At 43.3% G+C, this 17,168-nt stretch overlaps 1 protein-coding gene across 1 annotated transcript; it reads right to left on the bottom strand.

The window, feature by feature from the left end:
* Positions 1-392: 392 nt before the first annotated feature.
* Positions 393-15,843, bottom strand: Np (Notopleural). Its single transcript, XM_064686566.1, has 10 exons — positions 15,365-15,843; positions 9,982-10,240; positions 6,189-6,346; positions 4,549-6,118; positions 4,256-4,456; positions 3,914-4,162; positions 1,797-1,974; positions 1,572-1,724; positions 1,231-1,502; positions 393-1,168 (listed from the first exon to the last, which is right to left on the bottom strand). Exons 2-10 carry the CDS (start codon positions 10,238-10,240, stop codon positions 1,005-1,007), a joined length of 3,204 nt encoding a protein of 1,067 aa, XP_064542636.1. The 5' UTR covers positions 15,365-15,843; the 3' UTR covers positions 393-1,004.
* Between the last annotated feature and the right edge of the window lie 1,325 nt (positions 15,844-17,168).

The raw sequence follows: 17,168 nt of genomic DNA, 5'->3' as shown, positions 1-17,168 counted from the left end.
ACATTTTTTGTCAGCCTAAAAGTATGCACTGCGTTTGAGGCTAAACAATCTTGGTAGGGAAACTGAACCTGAGAAAATCAACAAAAAATTTATTTGTTTGCTGTGTTGAAGCGAATTTCTTTTAAATTTATAAAATTATGTTTTATGCTTAGTTTTCATAGCAAATTAAATTTTTCATGTATTGTGCTGTGGAAATTTAAATTTAATTCAAACAATTTTCTTTCAAAGAATTTATCTTTTTGTAAGACATATAAATTCTTCATAAAAGCCAACATGCTTAGAAGTTTTATTAAAAAAAACTCCCAATCCCAATATTCCATTTTAGCCAAAATAAAAACAGCAGCAATTGTAAATTTGTTTTAAACATTTTAATTGAATTAATTTGTTGTGCTTTTAAATAAATAATTACAATACGCGTATTAAATTAAATTACAATAGCTTCTTCTATGTATTCGTAAAATAACTTCGTGCAAAGAGAAGCGCCTTATCAAATGCCCTACATCGAGTAGAGCGATTTGCCGAATTTCTATTAAATAAGCTTAAAGCTAAATAAATGTTATGCAATAATTTAGAAAATTATATACAGAGCAAATGTGGGGGGGAAAATAAATTAAGAGTCAAATCATCATCATCATCATTATCATGAATAGGGGTTTGTTTTCTTTTGTTTGTTAATTATGATTTAAACTAAGAATTTCTTTAAAATTAACATAATGACAATGGAATTTCGTGTGATTTTTGTTGTTCTCATTGCTGTGCTGTGTGTGCAGGTGGATTTTGGGAAAGGGGTCGATAGGAGTAGGAGTTGTGGGTAAATGTTAACTGAAATCGTTGCTTGGGTTATGCGCAAAACTCCATTAATTATGTGTGAGCGTGTGGCCATAACCAAAGCACGAGTTCTAGTATTTAAGTTTACGGATTCGTCTACGATTTCCATATCGTATGCGGTTGCTGGGCATTCACTAAGGATTAGGCATAATACACAGGCGAAGACTACGATGCGACTAAAACTGTAAAATCTGATTGATCCAGTCTCGGAACTCGGAGATGCGCGTATAAACGCCCGGCTGATTGGCCTCCGCACAGCCAATGCCCCAGGATATGACGCCGCCCAGATGAAAGCGTTTGTCCGACTCGCGCTGCAGCACCATGGGCCCGCCGGAATCACCTGTGAATCGGTTAAATGCAATTAGCCCGCGTCATAAATCAAATATGAATTACAAAGCGCACCTTCACACGAATCGTAGCCGCCCTTCTTCCAGCCGGCACAGATGAATATGTGCGGTATGTGCTCAATGTAGCCCGCGGAGCGGTACATCGATTCGCAGATGGTGTTGTTGATGACAGGCACAGCGACCTCCTGCAGCACGCTGGGCAGCGGCCCATCCTCATAAAGACGACCCCAGCCGGTGACAAAGGCTGTCTGCCCAATAAAGTTCTCATCGTTGTCGGGCACACAAACGGGTATGATATTCGGCTGGAATACCACGGGCTCATAGAATCTGCAAAGCAGCACGGGTTGTAATTATATATGTATATATATATATATATGTGTGTGTGTGCACACTCACCTGAGCAGCGCCAAGTCGTATTCGAAGGTGCGCGGATCGAACTGCGGATGTGAGGCCACAATTTGCACACGTCGCTCCTGGAAGCCATAGGGCTCCTCTTCCTCGGCCAGATCGTATTCGCCCAGTCGCAACAGCAGATCGGAGGGCGGCACACTGCAAGACATGAGAGCGGGTGTTAGGCAACAGTTCGCTTTTGGCCAGCTCTCTGGCGAGCTCTCCACTTACTTGTCAACACAATGCGCTGCGGTGATTGCCCAGTTCTCGTTCAACAGCGCCGCGCCGCACTTGTGCAGATAGGTGGAGGTGCGCCATTGACGCAGCGATATCTGCCAGGGCCAGCGTCCAAAGGCAGCGTTTGCGCCGCCAACGATGCGCGGCTCGGGGAACATGCGACGGCCGCAGACTGCAAAAAAAAAAGGGCAGAAGGGCGGCATTTAATAGGCGAGCAGGTCACAATTAAAGTAATGGCCACAAAAGCCTTTTAAACATTTTAATCACTACAGCAGGCACTCAGTCATCCCAAGAGTCCAGCCAAGAAATGTAATATGCTTTGGCCATGTCTTCGTCCTCGTCTTCGTCTTGGTCTTGGTCTTGGCCAGGCCTTGACTTTGGCCAGCAGTCAACGGCCTACTTTATGGCTGCGTCGTACGTTTCGTGCATCAAGATATTGCAGTTGCTCGCAAATCGGTCAACGGACCTCGGCAACGGGCAAACGGGCAACAACTCCCTGACTCATTTTGCCCACAGGCCAGAGGAGGAGGTGTGGCGGGGTGTGGGGCAACAGATCGGACAATCGACTAAGCAAGCACGATAAGCGCAGACAACGTGACCCAGGCGGCACAATGACCGCAACGCCAGTCATTATTGTAAATTATTGCTGTAAAAATTGCCATGGACATGAGTTCTTCTTCTACTTGTTGTTGTTGGCTTTGTGGCAGTAAAAGCCGCGCTTAGCTTTCTAGACACACGATGATGCTGCTGCTGCTGCTCCTGTGCAGCATCCATCGGAGGCAGCACAAGAGGAGTCGAGCATCATTCGGTATCATTTGCGCTCTGCACAGACAGTCAGACACAAAGTTCTTGCTCAAGGCCAATGTTCAGCCTTCAAATTGAATTTAATGGCCACGCATCTTTGTCTTATGGCCAAAGTCTGGTATATTAATAGATTTCTTCGCTCTGCAGCAAACAAGTTTCTTTTTTTTCATCCATCCTTTTTTTTTTCTTGTATGCAACCTAAACACTTGCATTGGCTATATCAGCTGTGTAAGCGGGAAGGTTACCTTTTCTACTAAATAAGTATTTGTTGATATGGTCAAGAGTAAATGAGCTAGAATATTGCTGTTTTCAGAAATTTAATATGGTGCAGCTATGTCATATTGCTGTCATTATGGAATTAAGATTAGTCGTGAAAGGATTTAAATAAGTGGAAAAATCTTTTTAAGTTTTTTTTTACAATTTATCCAATCTACACTATTCTCTTTTTTTTCTAATATAAAAGTTCTATTTAGTTTTGTAAAACAGAATACTACTCTGCCTTTTTAAATACAACATATATAAAATGTTCAGAATATTTGAATGAAAAGTACACTTTTCTGTTATTCAGTCTAATATTATTAAGTATAATATTATTACATATAAGTATAGTAAGTATTATAACTACTTCGACTTTTAGTCAAAATATCTGTGCAAAAACTTCAGTTCCTGATAGATGAGCTATCGCATGGAGCCAGCCATACAGCTAAATAAAGAACGTAGTTCAGCGTTCGAATCTCAGTCTAGATTTTGGAAAATATATTCCGGGATCAAAGCTCAGTTAGGCTAGTTTTTGAATTCAGCGAAGTCTTTGGCATAGAATCTGTTTAAAGATTATATTGTATATTTTATAATAACTTCAACCATGTTATAATAGTGAACATCTTTCCATGAACTTTTATTATAAGAACTATTAAGAACTGGTCTATATCTGGGTTTCTAAAAACGGATTTCATCCAGCATTAATTCCATTCCATTTTTAGCCTTAGCATCAACATTTATATAATAAGTGCTATGAGTAGAATCATTCTTTGAGCCTGACTGATAAATAGGAACTATCGAAGCTCTCGAAAAAACGTTCTATTTGCAGCTTAAATAAAGCAATAATAATATTAAATGTAACATTAATATTATTTAAAAAAAGTAACTAAAGCTTTTGCTTAGGAGCAGTTTTTCATAAGCTCAAAGAGCTGTCTGTCTATAAGGAAAGGGCATACAGTCTTCGACTAGCTACTGAGCTATTCTCAGTTCATTTCTTTATGTTTTATTTTGCGTTCTGCATCAATGAAGAAGCAACGCGTTGCACTCACCTTCCCTGTAATCGACGCCCTCCAAGCCAGTCGCAGGCGCTACGGTTGTATTTCCAGCTGCATCGATTGTTGCTGTTGTTTGGTTCAGATCCTCACCGCTGTAATCCGTTGTGGTGCTGGTGGTGTTGGTGGTGGTGCTGCTGCTGCCGCTGCTGCCACCGCTCGACTCGGTGCTTGAATCTGTGTAAGACGACGTTGAGGATGCTAATTCCAAGCGTTCAGTTGTGCTTGTTGTTTTTGCTGTTGTGGCTGTTGTTTTTGTTGGTGGTGCCTCTGTGGTTTTGCTTGTTACAGTTGTTCTCATGGTTGTTGTTGTTGTTGTTGTCGTGGCTTCTGTGCTGCTGCTGCTCGCTGCAGTTGTTGCTGTTGGCCTGCTGCTGCTGCTGCTGGAGGTGGTTATGGGCGGCTTTGTGGTTCTATGCGGCTTGCTGGTTACCATTGTCTCCTCATGCATTTGACTCTCACCCGGCTTCGAATCGCCGCTGCTGGTGCTGACGCTGGTGGCCACCGAGATAACCACCTTGTCTGTGGCGCTGGGCGTTGCTGCAATTAGAGTTCGAATCATGTTTATCTTGCAGCTAGCCGCATTGCTTATACGTTTGCTTGTGCAACAACCCAAAACAACAACCACTTACCTGTCGTCTTGTTGTACAACTCCGGCAACAAAGTGGGCAATGGCACCCAATCTGCCGATTGTCCTGGCTGCCAATCGCTGCTAATGGTTGCATTTGTAATGGGCTCCGCTTCCACGTCTGTCCAGGTGATCAGGCCAGGTTTTTTGGTGCTGCCACCAACTGTTGCTGCTGTTGCTGCTGCTGTTGTTGCTGCTGCTGTTGGTCTTGTCTGCAATTTGGGCGCTTCGGTTGTGAGCAGCGTTGCAGCGGTGGTTGTTGTTGACGGTGGTGCTGCTGTGGTGCTTGTTGTTTTCGTTGTATGCCGGCGCGTGGGCTTAGGCGTGCTTGTTGTTGTTGTTGTGGTGCTGCTGCTGCTGGTTTGCTTTTTGGGCGCCGTTGTTGTAGCTGTGCTGCTGCTGCTTGTTGTTGGTCTGCGCGTGACTTTTGTGCTAGTTGGCGCGCTGCTTGTTGCTGTGGTTGTTGTGCTGCCGGCGTCCGCCAGCAATGCTGGCACCTTGACAATCTCGCCCGTTGGCTGTGGCTTTGGCCTGGGCGCCAGCGTTGTTCTTTCCGGCAGCTTGCTGCTCGTTGTTGCTGTTGCCGTAGTTTTATGGCTCTGGCTAGCTGCTGTGGTTGTTGTTGTGCTGGTGGTGCTATTAGCTGGCTTGCGAGCGGGCAATGTTGTTGCTGTGCTGCTGCCGCTGCTGCTGCTGTCGCTGGGCTTACGCGTTGCCGTTGCCGTTGTTGTTGTTGTGTTTGTTGCTGCTGCTGGCTTCTTGACAGGCGCTGGCCGTCTGCTAGACTGCGGCTTGTGTGGCTTTGGCGTGGTGGTGCGCAGCGGTGGTGTTGGACGCGGCGTTGTCGTCGTCGTCGTTGTCGTCCTTGTTGTTGTTGTCGGGGTTGTGGTTGTTGGCGCTCTGGTGGTTGTTGGCGCTCTGGTGGTTGTTGTTGTTCTGCTTGTTGTCTTAGCAGCTGCTGAGCTACTGCTGCTGCTGCTGCTGCTAGCGGTGGGCCTGGTGTGCCGCCTGGTGGTTGTCTCGGGCAAGCGATTGGTGGGTTCGGTGGCTGTTGGCGTGGTTGTCTCTACAATCTGGAAAGTGACAAACTTGCTGGGCACCGTCGTGGTCTCGATGCGCTGCTCAAGCGCTGGCGCGGTGGTTAGCACTGGACGCGTTGTGGTGGTGCGACGACGCGGCGGCTTAACGGTGGTTGTCAACGTTGGCGCTGCGCTTGGTTTGACTGTGGTGCGCACCACAAATTGTGAGTGCTTGTGAGTGGTGTGCGCGGTGGTGGGGCGACGCGTCGAGCTAGGCGAGTGGCTTGTCGCTGTACTGCCGCTGCTGCTGCTGCTGGTGGTGCGCACCGGCTTCATGCTGCTCAAATAGCTTTGGGTAACATTTTTGAGCAGCTCGCTGGCGGTGTTTTGCTGCTGCTGCTGCTGATAATTGTAGTTATGCGTGGTGCTGCTCTCGGTGGTGAGCTTGAAGAGGGCGCTCGTAGGCAACGTGGTGGATTCGTGAGAGAAATGTGAAATCGTATTCTGATCGATGCTATTGTCGCTTATCTCCGGCGCAAACAGCGAGGCCTCCTCCTGCGGATAAAGATTTGTTTGTAATTAGTATACAAAATATTATATAAAATGGTTGCAGCTGGGAGCTTACCTTGGGCGCACAGCACGAGCCAAAATAGAAGCGATCGATGCAGGTGCCCAAATGGGTGCCATTCTGCTTGATGCAGTCGATGGCAAACATGCAGACACCCGAGCGTCCCGACTTGCGCACTATGCAGGGCAGGTGGCGTATGTTGCGACCGGATTGAACTACGGATAAACAAACGAACATTTTAATTAAGTAAGGCTAGCTGAGAATGTTACAAATAATTGACAAAACAGAAGTGTGAATGGCAATATAAATATAAATTGTTTTTTATTAAAAAAAAAAGGGAAAATAATTATAAATTAATTAATTTAGAAAAAAGGAAAAAAAAAGATAGATAAATTATTTTTTCTGTCTTTCAACTAGTGATGAAGTTCTAAGAACTAAGAAAGTGTATTCATATTAATTTGATATATGACATACACATATATCATCATTATTTTGAAGATTTTTTGCTTATGCGACTAATTACACCTAAATAAACAATTTATCTCAAAAATATTATGTCTCTTCACGAGAATCGTAGTTAGGGTTATATTTGTCTGTGGATTAATTAATCTGATTTATAAGAAACCAATTTTTTGTATTCTCACTATGTTTGGTTTTACTTGTTCAATTGAATTCAATTTGAAAGAAGTTTATGATTTGCCGTTTTTTTCATACTATCATATTTCTCAAATATATCTCTGAATTATTTATCGTAATATATATTTGTAATAGTTGCATTTTTCTCTCTGTGTACGCTTAACAGTACGACAATTGCTTTGTGCTTTGCTCCGTATTCTTATTGCTATTCTGATGCTCCACACCATTTCCGTTTGTTGGGGCGATTAACGCCTTCAATTTGTACGCCAATTTGAGGCAGACGTTTACCGTTAGGCAAACAGTTAACACAAGTGAAAATGAAGTGGCAACAGCAACAACAACAGCAGCAGCAGCAACGACAACAAGCGGCAGCCTCTTCAACAGGCCATAAAAAAGCAGCGGCATGAAGCTTGCTGAAGGGCGTCCGCTTGAGCCCGATGAGGCAACACGGCAACAACAGCAGCAACAACAACATTGGCAACAGTAGCGTTATTATTATTATTATTCTTTTTATTTATTTATGAATTGCCTCTTTAAGCATCAACAGCGTGTGCGCTGTGGCCATATTTTGTAATGGAGCCCAGTTTGTCGTGCGTTCAGTCTTTGAACTTATGTAATTGCAGGCGACACGTAGAGAGAGAGAGAGAGAGCGAGAGAGAGAGAGAGAGAGAGAGGCAGAGAGAGTGAGTGAGTGCGTCGCCCCAAACGAAAGACTTAAGCAACAAACTTGGCGCCGCCTGTAAAGAACCTTTTGTATGTTTGCACTTCGCGCGATCATAAATAAACCTCGCAGTGGCAGTTGCCGTGTCACAGGCAACACGTTAAGCGCAAGTTGCATGGCGTATAAATTTCGTGCGAATTTTGCTCGTAATTCAATGTTAAATCAGAAGCATTGCAGCAGCACGCCTCATCTGAGTGTGTACGTGTGTGTGTGTGTGTGTGTGTGTGCTTTGCGTTTATTGAACTTTAACTGTAAAGTTGATGTATACAAGAGTTTATTGGTTATGCAATTAACACGAAATGTTGATATATTGTAGGAGCCAGCGCAAAACAAATGACTTAAGACACGAACCGTGGCCAAGAACCCAACATAAAGCACAGACAGCACCGAAAATCGAATACCGGCACACACACACACACACACACACACACGCACACACTTTTGATTAAATTTCTGTAGTCAAAACTTTGTCACGTTTCATAGACACAGCGCAGCGTCAGCGTCTGGCGTTGGCGTCAACGTCTCAGCTTTTTCATCGGGCTGGCTTCTTCATTTTCTTGCTCTTGCTCTTCGCCTGGTTCTGTGTTTGCATTTCGTTTTGTGGCTTTTTGGGTCAACAGCTTAGCATATGTTTCGCTAGCCACTCGCCAAGCACACTGACAGCCTACCAAACAGCCAGCCAGAGCAACCGTGGCCCAGCGTGGTCCGAGACCCGCATTGCAATGTCGGATATTCGTTTTTGGCATGCGAATGCGACGCTGCTGCGCGCCACACTTTTGTGGGCGACTTGATCGTGGCGTCTATATATTGGAAATTGGGTCAGGCGCGTCATGACCTCAAGCCAGGGCGTGGCCGGCGTGGGGCGTTAGTGTTAGAGTGCTGACCAGAGCGCTGAGAATGAGTTCATGGGCTGGCATTGTTTTTATATTTATTTCCCTTTCACTTGGCGTCAATTTACTTTCCGCTTTCTGCGCGGCATCTTGCTGTCTATAGAGGCAAGTACAAAATATATGTATATATTCTTTTTTATTATTATGCCTTTTGTTGTTGTTCGTGTTGTTGTTGTTGTTATGGCCTGTTGGTCAGCTCTGGTCCAGTCGCAAGTCATAAAAATGAAATGCTTGCCACCTTAGCGCAGCCACTGCCAATGGCTGTTGCTGCCTTTGTTGTTGTTGTTATTGTTGTTGTCTGGCACACGCTTTCTTGCGGCTGCGCTGGTGGCTCATTTTTATGGCAACATTCTTTGATGGTTGACCTCAATTGCTTTTGCTCGCTGACGTTTGGCCGTTTGCCGGCATTGCCAGTTTTGGCTCAGTGTTTGCTTTTCAACCAAGAAAGTTGTGTAGTTTTGTTGCCCAACAAAACTCTCGCGATCTCTGAGCTGCGGATGCTGCGACTGTGACGGCGACTGCGACAGCGACAGCGATTGTAACTGCCTCAAGCGCTGCTCATTGTTGTCGACAAATTGGCAGCTGTTGCTGCTAACACATGTCTTATGGCATCCCCGGCCAGAGGAAGTGCTAATCGCGTCCAAATTTGATTCTTAATGGCTGTGACCCAATTAAACCATGCTCAATGCGCAACGCCTGTCGCTGTCGCTGTGCATCATTAATTTTGATTACTTTCATTTGAGACGCCACATGAGAGCAGCTACAGCTCGCAACTTCTGGCCATTCAAGCCAAACAAAACGAGTTTGTGTCTTGAGTCTTTCGTTTTATATTTTGGCAATCAAATTTGATGGACTTTTAGTTTAGCTAGCTACCGATGCTGGTTCTTTGAGCGAGCCGAGCACAAATTACATGGCCATCAACAGATTTTAGAGTTTTAGTTCTAGTTTTCCTTAAGTGCTGAGAGGGTAATAAATTTGTAGGCCATTAAACTCAAATTTGGATGCTGCTCTTAAGCTGCATTCTACACAGCAATTGTACGTGATATATATTAAGATGATTTTCTAATTGAGTTTAACTCTAAATCGATAAACTTCTTATGTTCTCGATCAGGACAACAAATTGAGTTGTCTGTCTGCTTGTCTTTATGTAAATGAGTCTCTCAGCTTTTGGGCTATCTTAAAAAAAAACCTTTTAAATGTATCAAAACATTTCAAAATCTTCTCAACAACAAAATCTTATCAACGCAAAGATAATTTTCATTATCTGCCAGTCCACATAAAATGTTTTAAATAAAATTTCCTTTCCATTTCCTTTCGTACCCCCCGCCGTAGAATTTTCACAACTTGCATTCGCTTTTATTCAATTTCATTGTTATGGTTCACGCCCCAAAAAAAAAAAGAGAAGAGAAAAAATATCAAGTAAAAAGCATTTTAATAGCCTACGTGAGAGAAAGTGCTGGAGTTCTGTGGAAAACCCGTCAACAGGGGCTCAGCTGCGTGATGTCTTTATAAGTTTCTTGAGTGATGCCAGAGAAATGCCCGCCAAGAGCAGTCAGGTGGCTGCTGCGCCCAATTTGACAGCTTCATAAAGCTAGCTACTTACACTGCGCTAAGCTGGGATTATCCACAAAGATGGGACTGGCTTCCAGTGCGGGCAGCAGCAACAGCAGCAGACTGCCCAGCGCCAGGATGAAGATGCTGCTCATGGTGTTCGGGCTGCTGCTGCTTGATCTGGCGTTGATCGATGCGGTCTGTGCTGCGCTGTCTGCTCTACTTTTGCTCGCCGCAGTCGTTGCCGCTGCCGTATCTGTGGCTGCGTATCTGTATCTGTAAGTTTGCTGGTGCTGCTGCAACGCGCCCATCTGCAAATGGAAAATAAACATATTTATTTATGAGTCATTGCGGCGAATGTGAAACGTTTTACGGGCCTTATCCGTATTCAAATTAAAACTAAACACGGAATTTCTACCACACAAGCCATGGGCACGGCAAATATAACAACAAAAGCAACAACACAAAAACATTCAGACAGCAAGTGCGTAGAAGCATTGGGTGACTCAAGCTCTTCAAGTAGGTGAAAGTCGTTCGTTTCGAGTGACTTGCATATGCAAAAAAAAAAAAAAAAAACAAAAATTGTTTAAAAATACATAAAATAATAACAAAACTCTAGAAGGCGAGAAAGACTTTCTACAGCACAACGAACTCAGGCTACGCTTCAGAGGTTACCTAACAATTGTGCGGAAAACTTGCTGAGAATTTAGCCGAGCTTGTGAAGGCACAGCGGAGCCATTCATTAGAGTGACTACTGTACAAAAAACTTAAGAATTAGTTTAAGGAACGTGTTCCTAAAAAGTTTACTGCATGGGCAAATTTTAAATATATTCTTTGAAAGCAAAATCTTATCAAAATTCGATCTGTTTCAAGACAGCTTTTTATCCTTTTCTAACTCTCTATATAGAAAATAGAAGCAAGTAAATTACAATGTAAAACCCAAGCTAAAAAGCTTTTAAATTTAAATTCCCAACGCAGAACTATGTACTTTCTACATATACATCATCTATAGCACAAGCAGAAACTGAACAAAGCAAAGTCAGCTATGCTGTGAGTGTTAACAGCATGACGAATTGATTATACCCAATGCAAAAGTGTATAGAAACCAAGCAAGAAGATATTTGAAATTGCAAATAAATGTAGGGAGAACTGGGCGTATGTGTAATTTAGCCACCTGCTGGCGGCATTGTTGTTGTTGTTGTTGTTGTTGCTGCTAATGCGCCTGCTGCTGTCGTTGTTATCGAGTGTTTAGTCATGCCCAAAGCGCCCAATGGAAAGCAAAAGTGTGCGTGTGTGTGTGTGTGCGTAGAAAGCGCACAACAACGTGCTAATGGAGGCCCGCAGTATCCCATCAGAGCGGGAACTATGGATTGTATAAGCGTTTATATAACTGTACAAGGTGCCAACGAGTGGACACAAATGTTGCAGCATTTGCAACTGGTTCTCAGTGCGATAAAGTTCAAGAGACGACTAATTGATGGGCGGCTGCGGCTGCTGCTACTGCTGCTGCTTCTGCTTCGGCTGAAGAAAGTTTCAGCCCATGACAAATGTACAGATATGATGACATAAACTGTAACAATCGAAGAAAGCGCAACAAAAAGAAATGCCCAGCGGTGTGCGGCGGGGGAAACGGCAGCGATGAGTCGTCTGAATCTAACTGGAACTGGAGACGAACCGAACCGAGACCCAACCTGCTGATGATGAGCACCATTTGGCTCACACGCTGTGCTCTGGCTTTGGCGACGATGTTTCATTGATTCGTAAGCAGCAGTATTAGAAGTTAGCTCCCCCCTCTCTCTCTCTTCCTCTCTCCCTTTCTCTAGCTCCCCCCTTTCTCTCTCTCTCGCTCTGCTCACACGCTCGTCACGATCTGCAGCGTTGAGCAATTTGCTGTCGCGCTGCGTTTGTTTGGAGCGTTTTCTTTGGCCAACAACAACAGCTGCTGCTGCTGCGGCGGCTGCGGCTGCGGCTGTTGTTCGTGTTCTGAGGGGCTGCGTTGCGTAATACGGTCATTGACATTGGGCCAGAACCGTTGCCTGAAGCTTACAGGCATTTATAACCGCATGCGGCTGCGTGTGCAAAAAAGAAAATAATGCCATAAAACGTTGTAAGCTAAAGTCTAGCAACAGTCATTAAAATAAACTCCAATTAATTTCAAGTGCGTTATAAACTTAGCTATGTTTAATACCCTGTAGTCGTAAAACAAACGGAAGTATTCAGAAAATATAGTATGCAGCTAACTATTTATCGATAATTATCGAAAATCAAGCACATTTTTATAGTTTGGTACTAATAATATTAGAGTAGTTAAATTGAATATTAGAAGTTAGAATGTTCATCGAATTAAATTAAAATATTTATGACTGCATGAATCGATAATTATCGATGACAAACACATTTTGATATTTTGGTAGCTAACTTTAAGAAGACTTTAAACATTTTAATCATATTAAAAAGTAAAATTTTAATCAAATTGAATATAAAAAAATTCTTTCAAGTCCACTCTGCCGCCAAAATCGATCATTATCGATTAGCTACCTTATTTTAATAATTTACTTATCAATATAAAGGAGAACTGAAGCAACTTGAATTAAAAATTGGCAACTGCGCGCTGCCATCAAAGATGGTTAAATATATCGATAATTATCGATTGTCAATCACATTTCAATTACTCATAAGTAATTTTTACTTTTATTAAATTTAATAAAAAATGTTGCTAACTTTGCTTTGCCGTAAGAATCGATAGTTCTCGATAAGCATACTATAAGCATTTAAATTTTGTTTGCATAATTTATTTCCCCAATTTGGCTCTGCCGCAAAAATCGATAATAATCGTTTTCCTAGCATATTCTATAAAATAGATCTACAAATTGTAAGCAGCTAAAGATATCAAATGCGATAGGCAAGTTTCTAGTTTCTGGTACACCATAGACAGATCTCGGACAACTTTCTAGGCTTCTTCTGATATCTTTACATGTCAATTTCAAGCGGAATTCTCGGAGTTAATGCCTTGGCATGTGCCAATTGCTTCAACTCGAGTGTCATTTAGTTATTCTTATAACTTTAAGAACTCTTTAGAACTTGATCCAGGGAAGCAGCTAGTTGCGCACGCTCCTCTGCAGCATTCTTGTTCTTTTTTGTAGCATCGTCGTTGTCTAATGGGCGTTGACTTAGGCGCAATTAAATGTAATTTAAGCGGTCGCGTAAAAAAAAAATTCAACTTAAACCAGAACGGAAGCTATAAAATATATCCGCATGAAACGCAACGATGATTGCTTTTAATTAGGTGCCAGAATCGGCAGCTAATTGCAGCTCAGCATCAAAATTTGTGAGATTTAAAGATTGAAGATTGAAGCTATCTACAAAGCACACAAATATCGCCGCGCACACAACAGCCATTGTGTGTGTGTGTGTGTGTGCTTGGCCGGACGGCTATTTGTGTATTTGGGTCACGTTCTTGACTCGCCATATAAATATCAGATGCGTGTAATTGTATTCGCGTTCCATTTCGAGAAATGTGCAAATTAACATGAACTTTGTGGCTACCGTCGATAAACCAGTCGGCGGGACAGACGCACGTGAGTCGCAGAATATCTTTAAACTGGGTCACACACAGATGATTTGCATGAATTTTATTTTTCTTTGTCTGTCGAGTGGAGGCGTTGCCTGAAAACAATTAAGTAATTTCCACTTGGGCAAATAAAAATTTGATGTTTATTTCCACTCGACTTGTTAAAAGTGAAATTACAAGTTTTTTCTTCTGAGGGAACTTTTATTTGGTGTGTTTGTTTTTTATTAAAAAGGCATTTGTGTGTGTGTGTGTGTGTGTATAACACTTGCCTTAAATAAAAGCGAAAGCCACACAAATTGTACTTTTTATATGGCAGCTCTTCTCACACACTCTCCGGGGCCATATGAATATATACATGTTTATTTATTTAAAAGAAAAGTGAAATGCATGCAGAAAGCATAATATTGTCACATCAAATTAGCCAAATAAAACGAGAAGAGGAAGCAGCGGCAGACGAACAAAAGAATTATGCCATTTGATATTTGGTAGCGCACATAATCAAAACCAGAAGTGCGTCCACTTTTGCTGCCTCAACTTGGCTTTCATTTCTGTTTGCTGCTAACCAAAAACGGCTTTGGAGAAATTCGAACGTGTTGGCACTGTGCGTGTCTATGTGTGCGTGTGTGTGTGTGTGTGTGTGCTGTCTATTGCTAGCTGCGGGATGCGGGAGTTCATTAGTTCAGTTAGCTCTAGAAAGCCAAGTTAAGGCACGCCACGCCACGCCACACGCACACACACACACACACTTGTTAAATGGCAAGCCAAACAAAAGACTGAGGGCACAAACTTGCTACGACAAAATTTCTCAATTGCTTTTGCCGCACGCAAATTATTATAATTAACATGGACTTAAACGGAGCAACTGGGGGGCGTATAATCACAGCATCAGCATCAGCAGCAGCAACATCTCCTGCTGCAGCTCCAGTTACAGCTTCTGGTGCAGCTTTTGAGCCTCTCGTCATCTCTGGCAAAACCAGAATAAGCAGAAATGCAAATAATGCCAAAGGCGCGCCGCTGCATGCTGCCAATGGGGGGAGTTCGCTCAGTGGCAGCCGTTGGAGCCTCTGCATTTTAGACCAAAGTCAAAGCCAAGCGACAGCAACAGCAACAGCAACAGCAACAACAACAACAACAACAAGAACAGCTAGCAGACCAGTTCCAAAAAGAAGTTTTTGCTCTTGTGTCTCGTTGGCTGCTGCGGCAATTGAAACACTTGCCTCTTGTAGCTGCCGCTTGTTGTTCTTGTTGTTCTTGTTGCTGTTGTTGCTTTTAACAGGAATTTCAATAAAAATTTTGCAGCACAAGGCAACTTTTGCTTTGGACTCGTTTGGCTTTGGCCGTTGATCAAAATCAAGGCGCTTGAACTTGTTGTTGCGCCTGCTCTTGTTTTGCAGCAACTTGCTGCCTGCTGCTGCTGCTGCGGCTGCTTCTGCTGCTGTTGCAGTTAGTTGCAGTTATGCGCAACTATTGTGTATGTGTTTGTGTGTGCCTCTAATTGACTTGTACGTGGTAGAAAGTGCGCTGCAGCTACTTAAGCGCTGGCACACACACACACACATAGTCGCACACACAGCATCGGTGCGCGCGCATCTAAAGATTTTTGGGCTCTGTATCTTTTGCATTTACTTGCGTGTATCTTTTTTTTTTTGTTGCTTGCTTTTTGTTTATTTGGGTTTTTACTGTAGACAAACTTCACTGTCAACTATTTTGGGGTCATTTCTTTTAATTTGCTGCCAGCACTGTTGTTATTGTATTTTATTTTTGTTGGAATTATGTGTCTGCTGTTAAGTTCTTGCGGCATTTTTTTTAGTTTCTTATATTTTTTTATGAGTTTTTTCACATTTGGCTTTTGTTTGACACTCACGCTGTATGTTGTATTGTGTGTTGTTGCTGATTGCGCTCTCTCTTCCTCTCTCGCGTTCTTTCTCCCAGACTTTGCCTTTTGTTTTAGGCCCAAAAAATGTGTATATATATAGCTAGTATATATATATCCAAAAAAATCAAAGAACTGCTAAAACTCTTGCGTCGGCCTTTGTGTTTCAGGATTATAATTTGTTTACTTTGCGGCAAAACTCTTCAAATTTTTGCTATGCAGCTACGCACTGGCCAAGCCAATTTGAGGCCAATAACTCAAGTTCTATAGGCACACTGACACGCACACACACGCGCGCTCACACACACACACACGCGACGGCGCACAGACGGAATCGACGTAACCGTAAGGCAAAGCAAGTCGTTGCCGGAGCACGAAGAGGAGCCAAAGACCGCGTTGAGTTGCGCACGTCTGGAGAGAAGCGCGCATACAAAAGATCCACACGCCAGCTGAAGCCAGCCAAAGCCAAAGACAAACTCCGACGCGAACGTTGGCGTCGCAGTCGCCGTCGACGTCGCGGCTGCGGCTGTTTGCTGAGATTTTGCGACTGCGCAGCGCAGAGCGCTGAAGAACGACAAAGCTAAATTGGTAGTAGCTGTAGAGGCAACAAACACACACAAACACACACACAAAAACGCACACAGGCACGCACGCACACACATTTGGAGAGCCGCAACATGTGCGCATGCGTAGCCGGGCGATGCTGACGGCGACGCGAGCAGCGACGGCGGCAGCGACGCTAGTTGAAGCTTGGCGCATAACGGTTTCCATTAAGGCCAGTTCACAAAATGGTGAGAACAACAAATGCTAGGCGGCTGTTGTTGTTGTTGTTGCTGTTGCTTATTCAAATGAACAGCCAAACACACACACACACACACACACTTGCTGGCACACTCTCTCGCTGCTCTCTTGTTGTCACAGCCACAGCTGATTGGCGGCATTTGTATGCTAGCAGCGGCTGTGGCGGGCTCGGGCTGCGGGGCCATACAGCTGAAGTTTGGGGTTAACAGCGCTTTCACATTAAAATAGCAAGAAGCGGCTACAACAACAACAACAACAGCGAAGCGCAGTTGTTAACTTGGGAGTCTCTCGGTGGCTTTTTCTTTAATATATATTTCTTTTTTTTTTGTTTTTTTCTGATTTTTTTTTGGAGTGTGGTGCAAATGAGTGTTGCTCACAGAGCCTGTCGCCATTCTTTGTTCAACTAACTGACGCTGTATGCGCTTGTTTGTGTGTGTGTGTGCGTCTGAACGAGTGTGTGTGTGTGTGCGTCTGAACGAGTGTGTGTGTGTGTCGCAGTTTGTTTGTGTTATAATTTATGCACGTCTTCAGGTTAAGAAAGTCAAACTTTATTAACGCTGCTGTTAGCTTGTCTTTCTGTATACCTGTTTATGCTGACCGCTGATAAGAATTGCCTGCAATTGTTGCTAATTAAGCTGCCAGGCTTTAACCCAAACCTTTTTTTATAAACAGCCCATTAAGCTGTGCTGTGCAGTTCTCAGAAATCACAAGCTTGATTATGTTAATGCACTTTTTAAGCAGCTTAAAAAACGTTTTGTTTTTGTTTACGCTTAGCTCACTTGCAATCAATGAATAACAACAACAACAACAACAATAACAACAACAACAGCAACGCACACACGCATAAATCACGCTCAATCAATCAATCAATCAATCAAACAATTAATCAATTTGGCTTAATGGCACAGCATTTGGCACACACAGCTACTTAGCGGCAGCGTTGTGGCTTATATTATTAAAACGCGGCTCATAACATTTTCTTTTGTTTAGTGTG

Source organism: Drosophila montana, unplaced genomic scaffold, assembly GCF_035044405.1.
Source record: "Drosophila montana isolate Dmon_TW-CO22-7 unplaced genomic scaffold, ASM3504440v1 contig_3200_1, whole genome shotgun sequence".
In the NCBI taxonomy this organism is placed as follows: Eukaryota; Metazoa; Arthropoda; class Insecta; order Diptera; family Drosophilidae; genus Drosophila; species Drosophila montana.
The sequence above is the reverse complement of the archived record's forward strand: the minus strand, read 5'-3'. Positions and strand labels throughout refer to the sequence as shown.

Excerpts from the sequence above, each read along its gene's own strand:
- Np (XM_064686566.1), bottom strand. The coding sequence starts at position 10,240 with ATGGGCGCGTTGCAGCAGCACCAGCAAACTTACAGATACAGATACGCA. Across the intron at positions 4,457-4,548 it reads GTTGTACAACAAGACGACAG|CAACGCCCAGCGCCACAGAC; the intron begins GTAAGTGGTTGT and ends CTCTAATTGCAG. Across the intron at positions 1,169-1,230 it reads CGGCTACGATTCGTGTGAAG|GTGATTCCGGCGGGCCCATG; the intron begins GTGCGCTTTGTA and ends ACCGATTCACAG.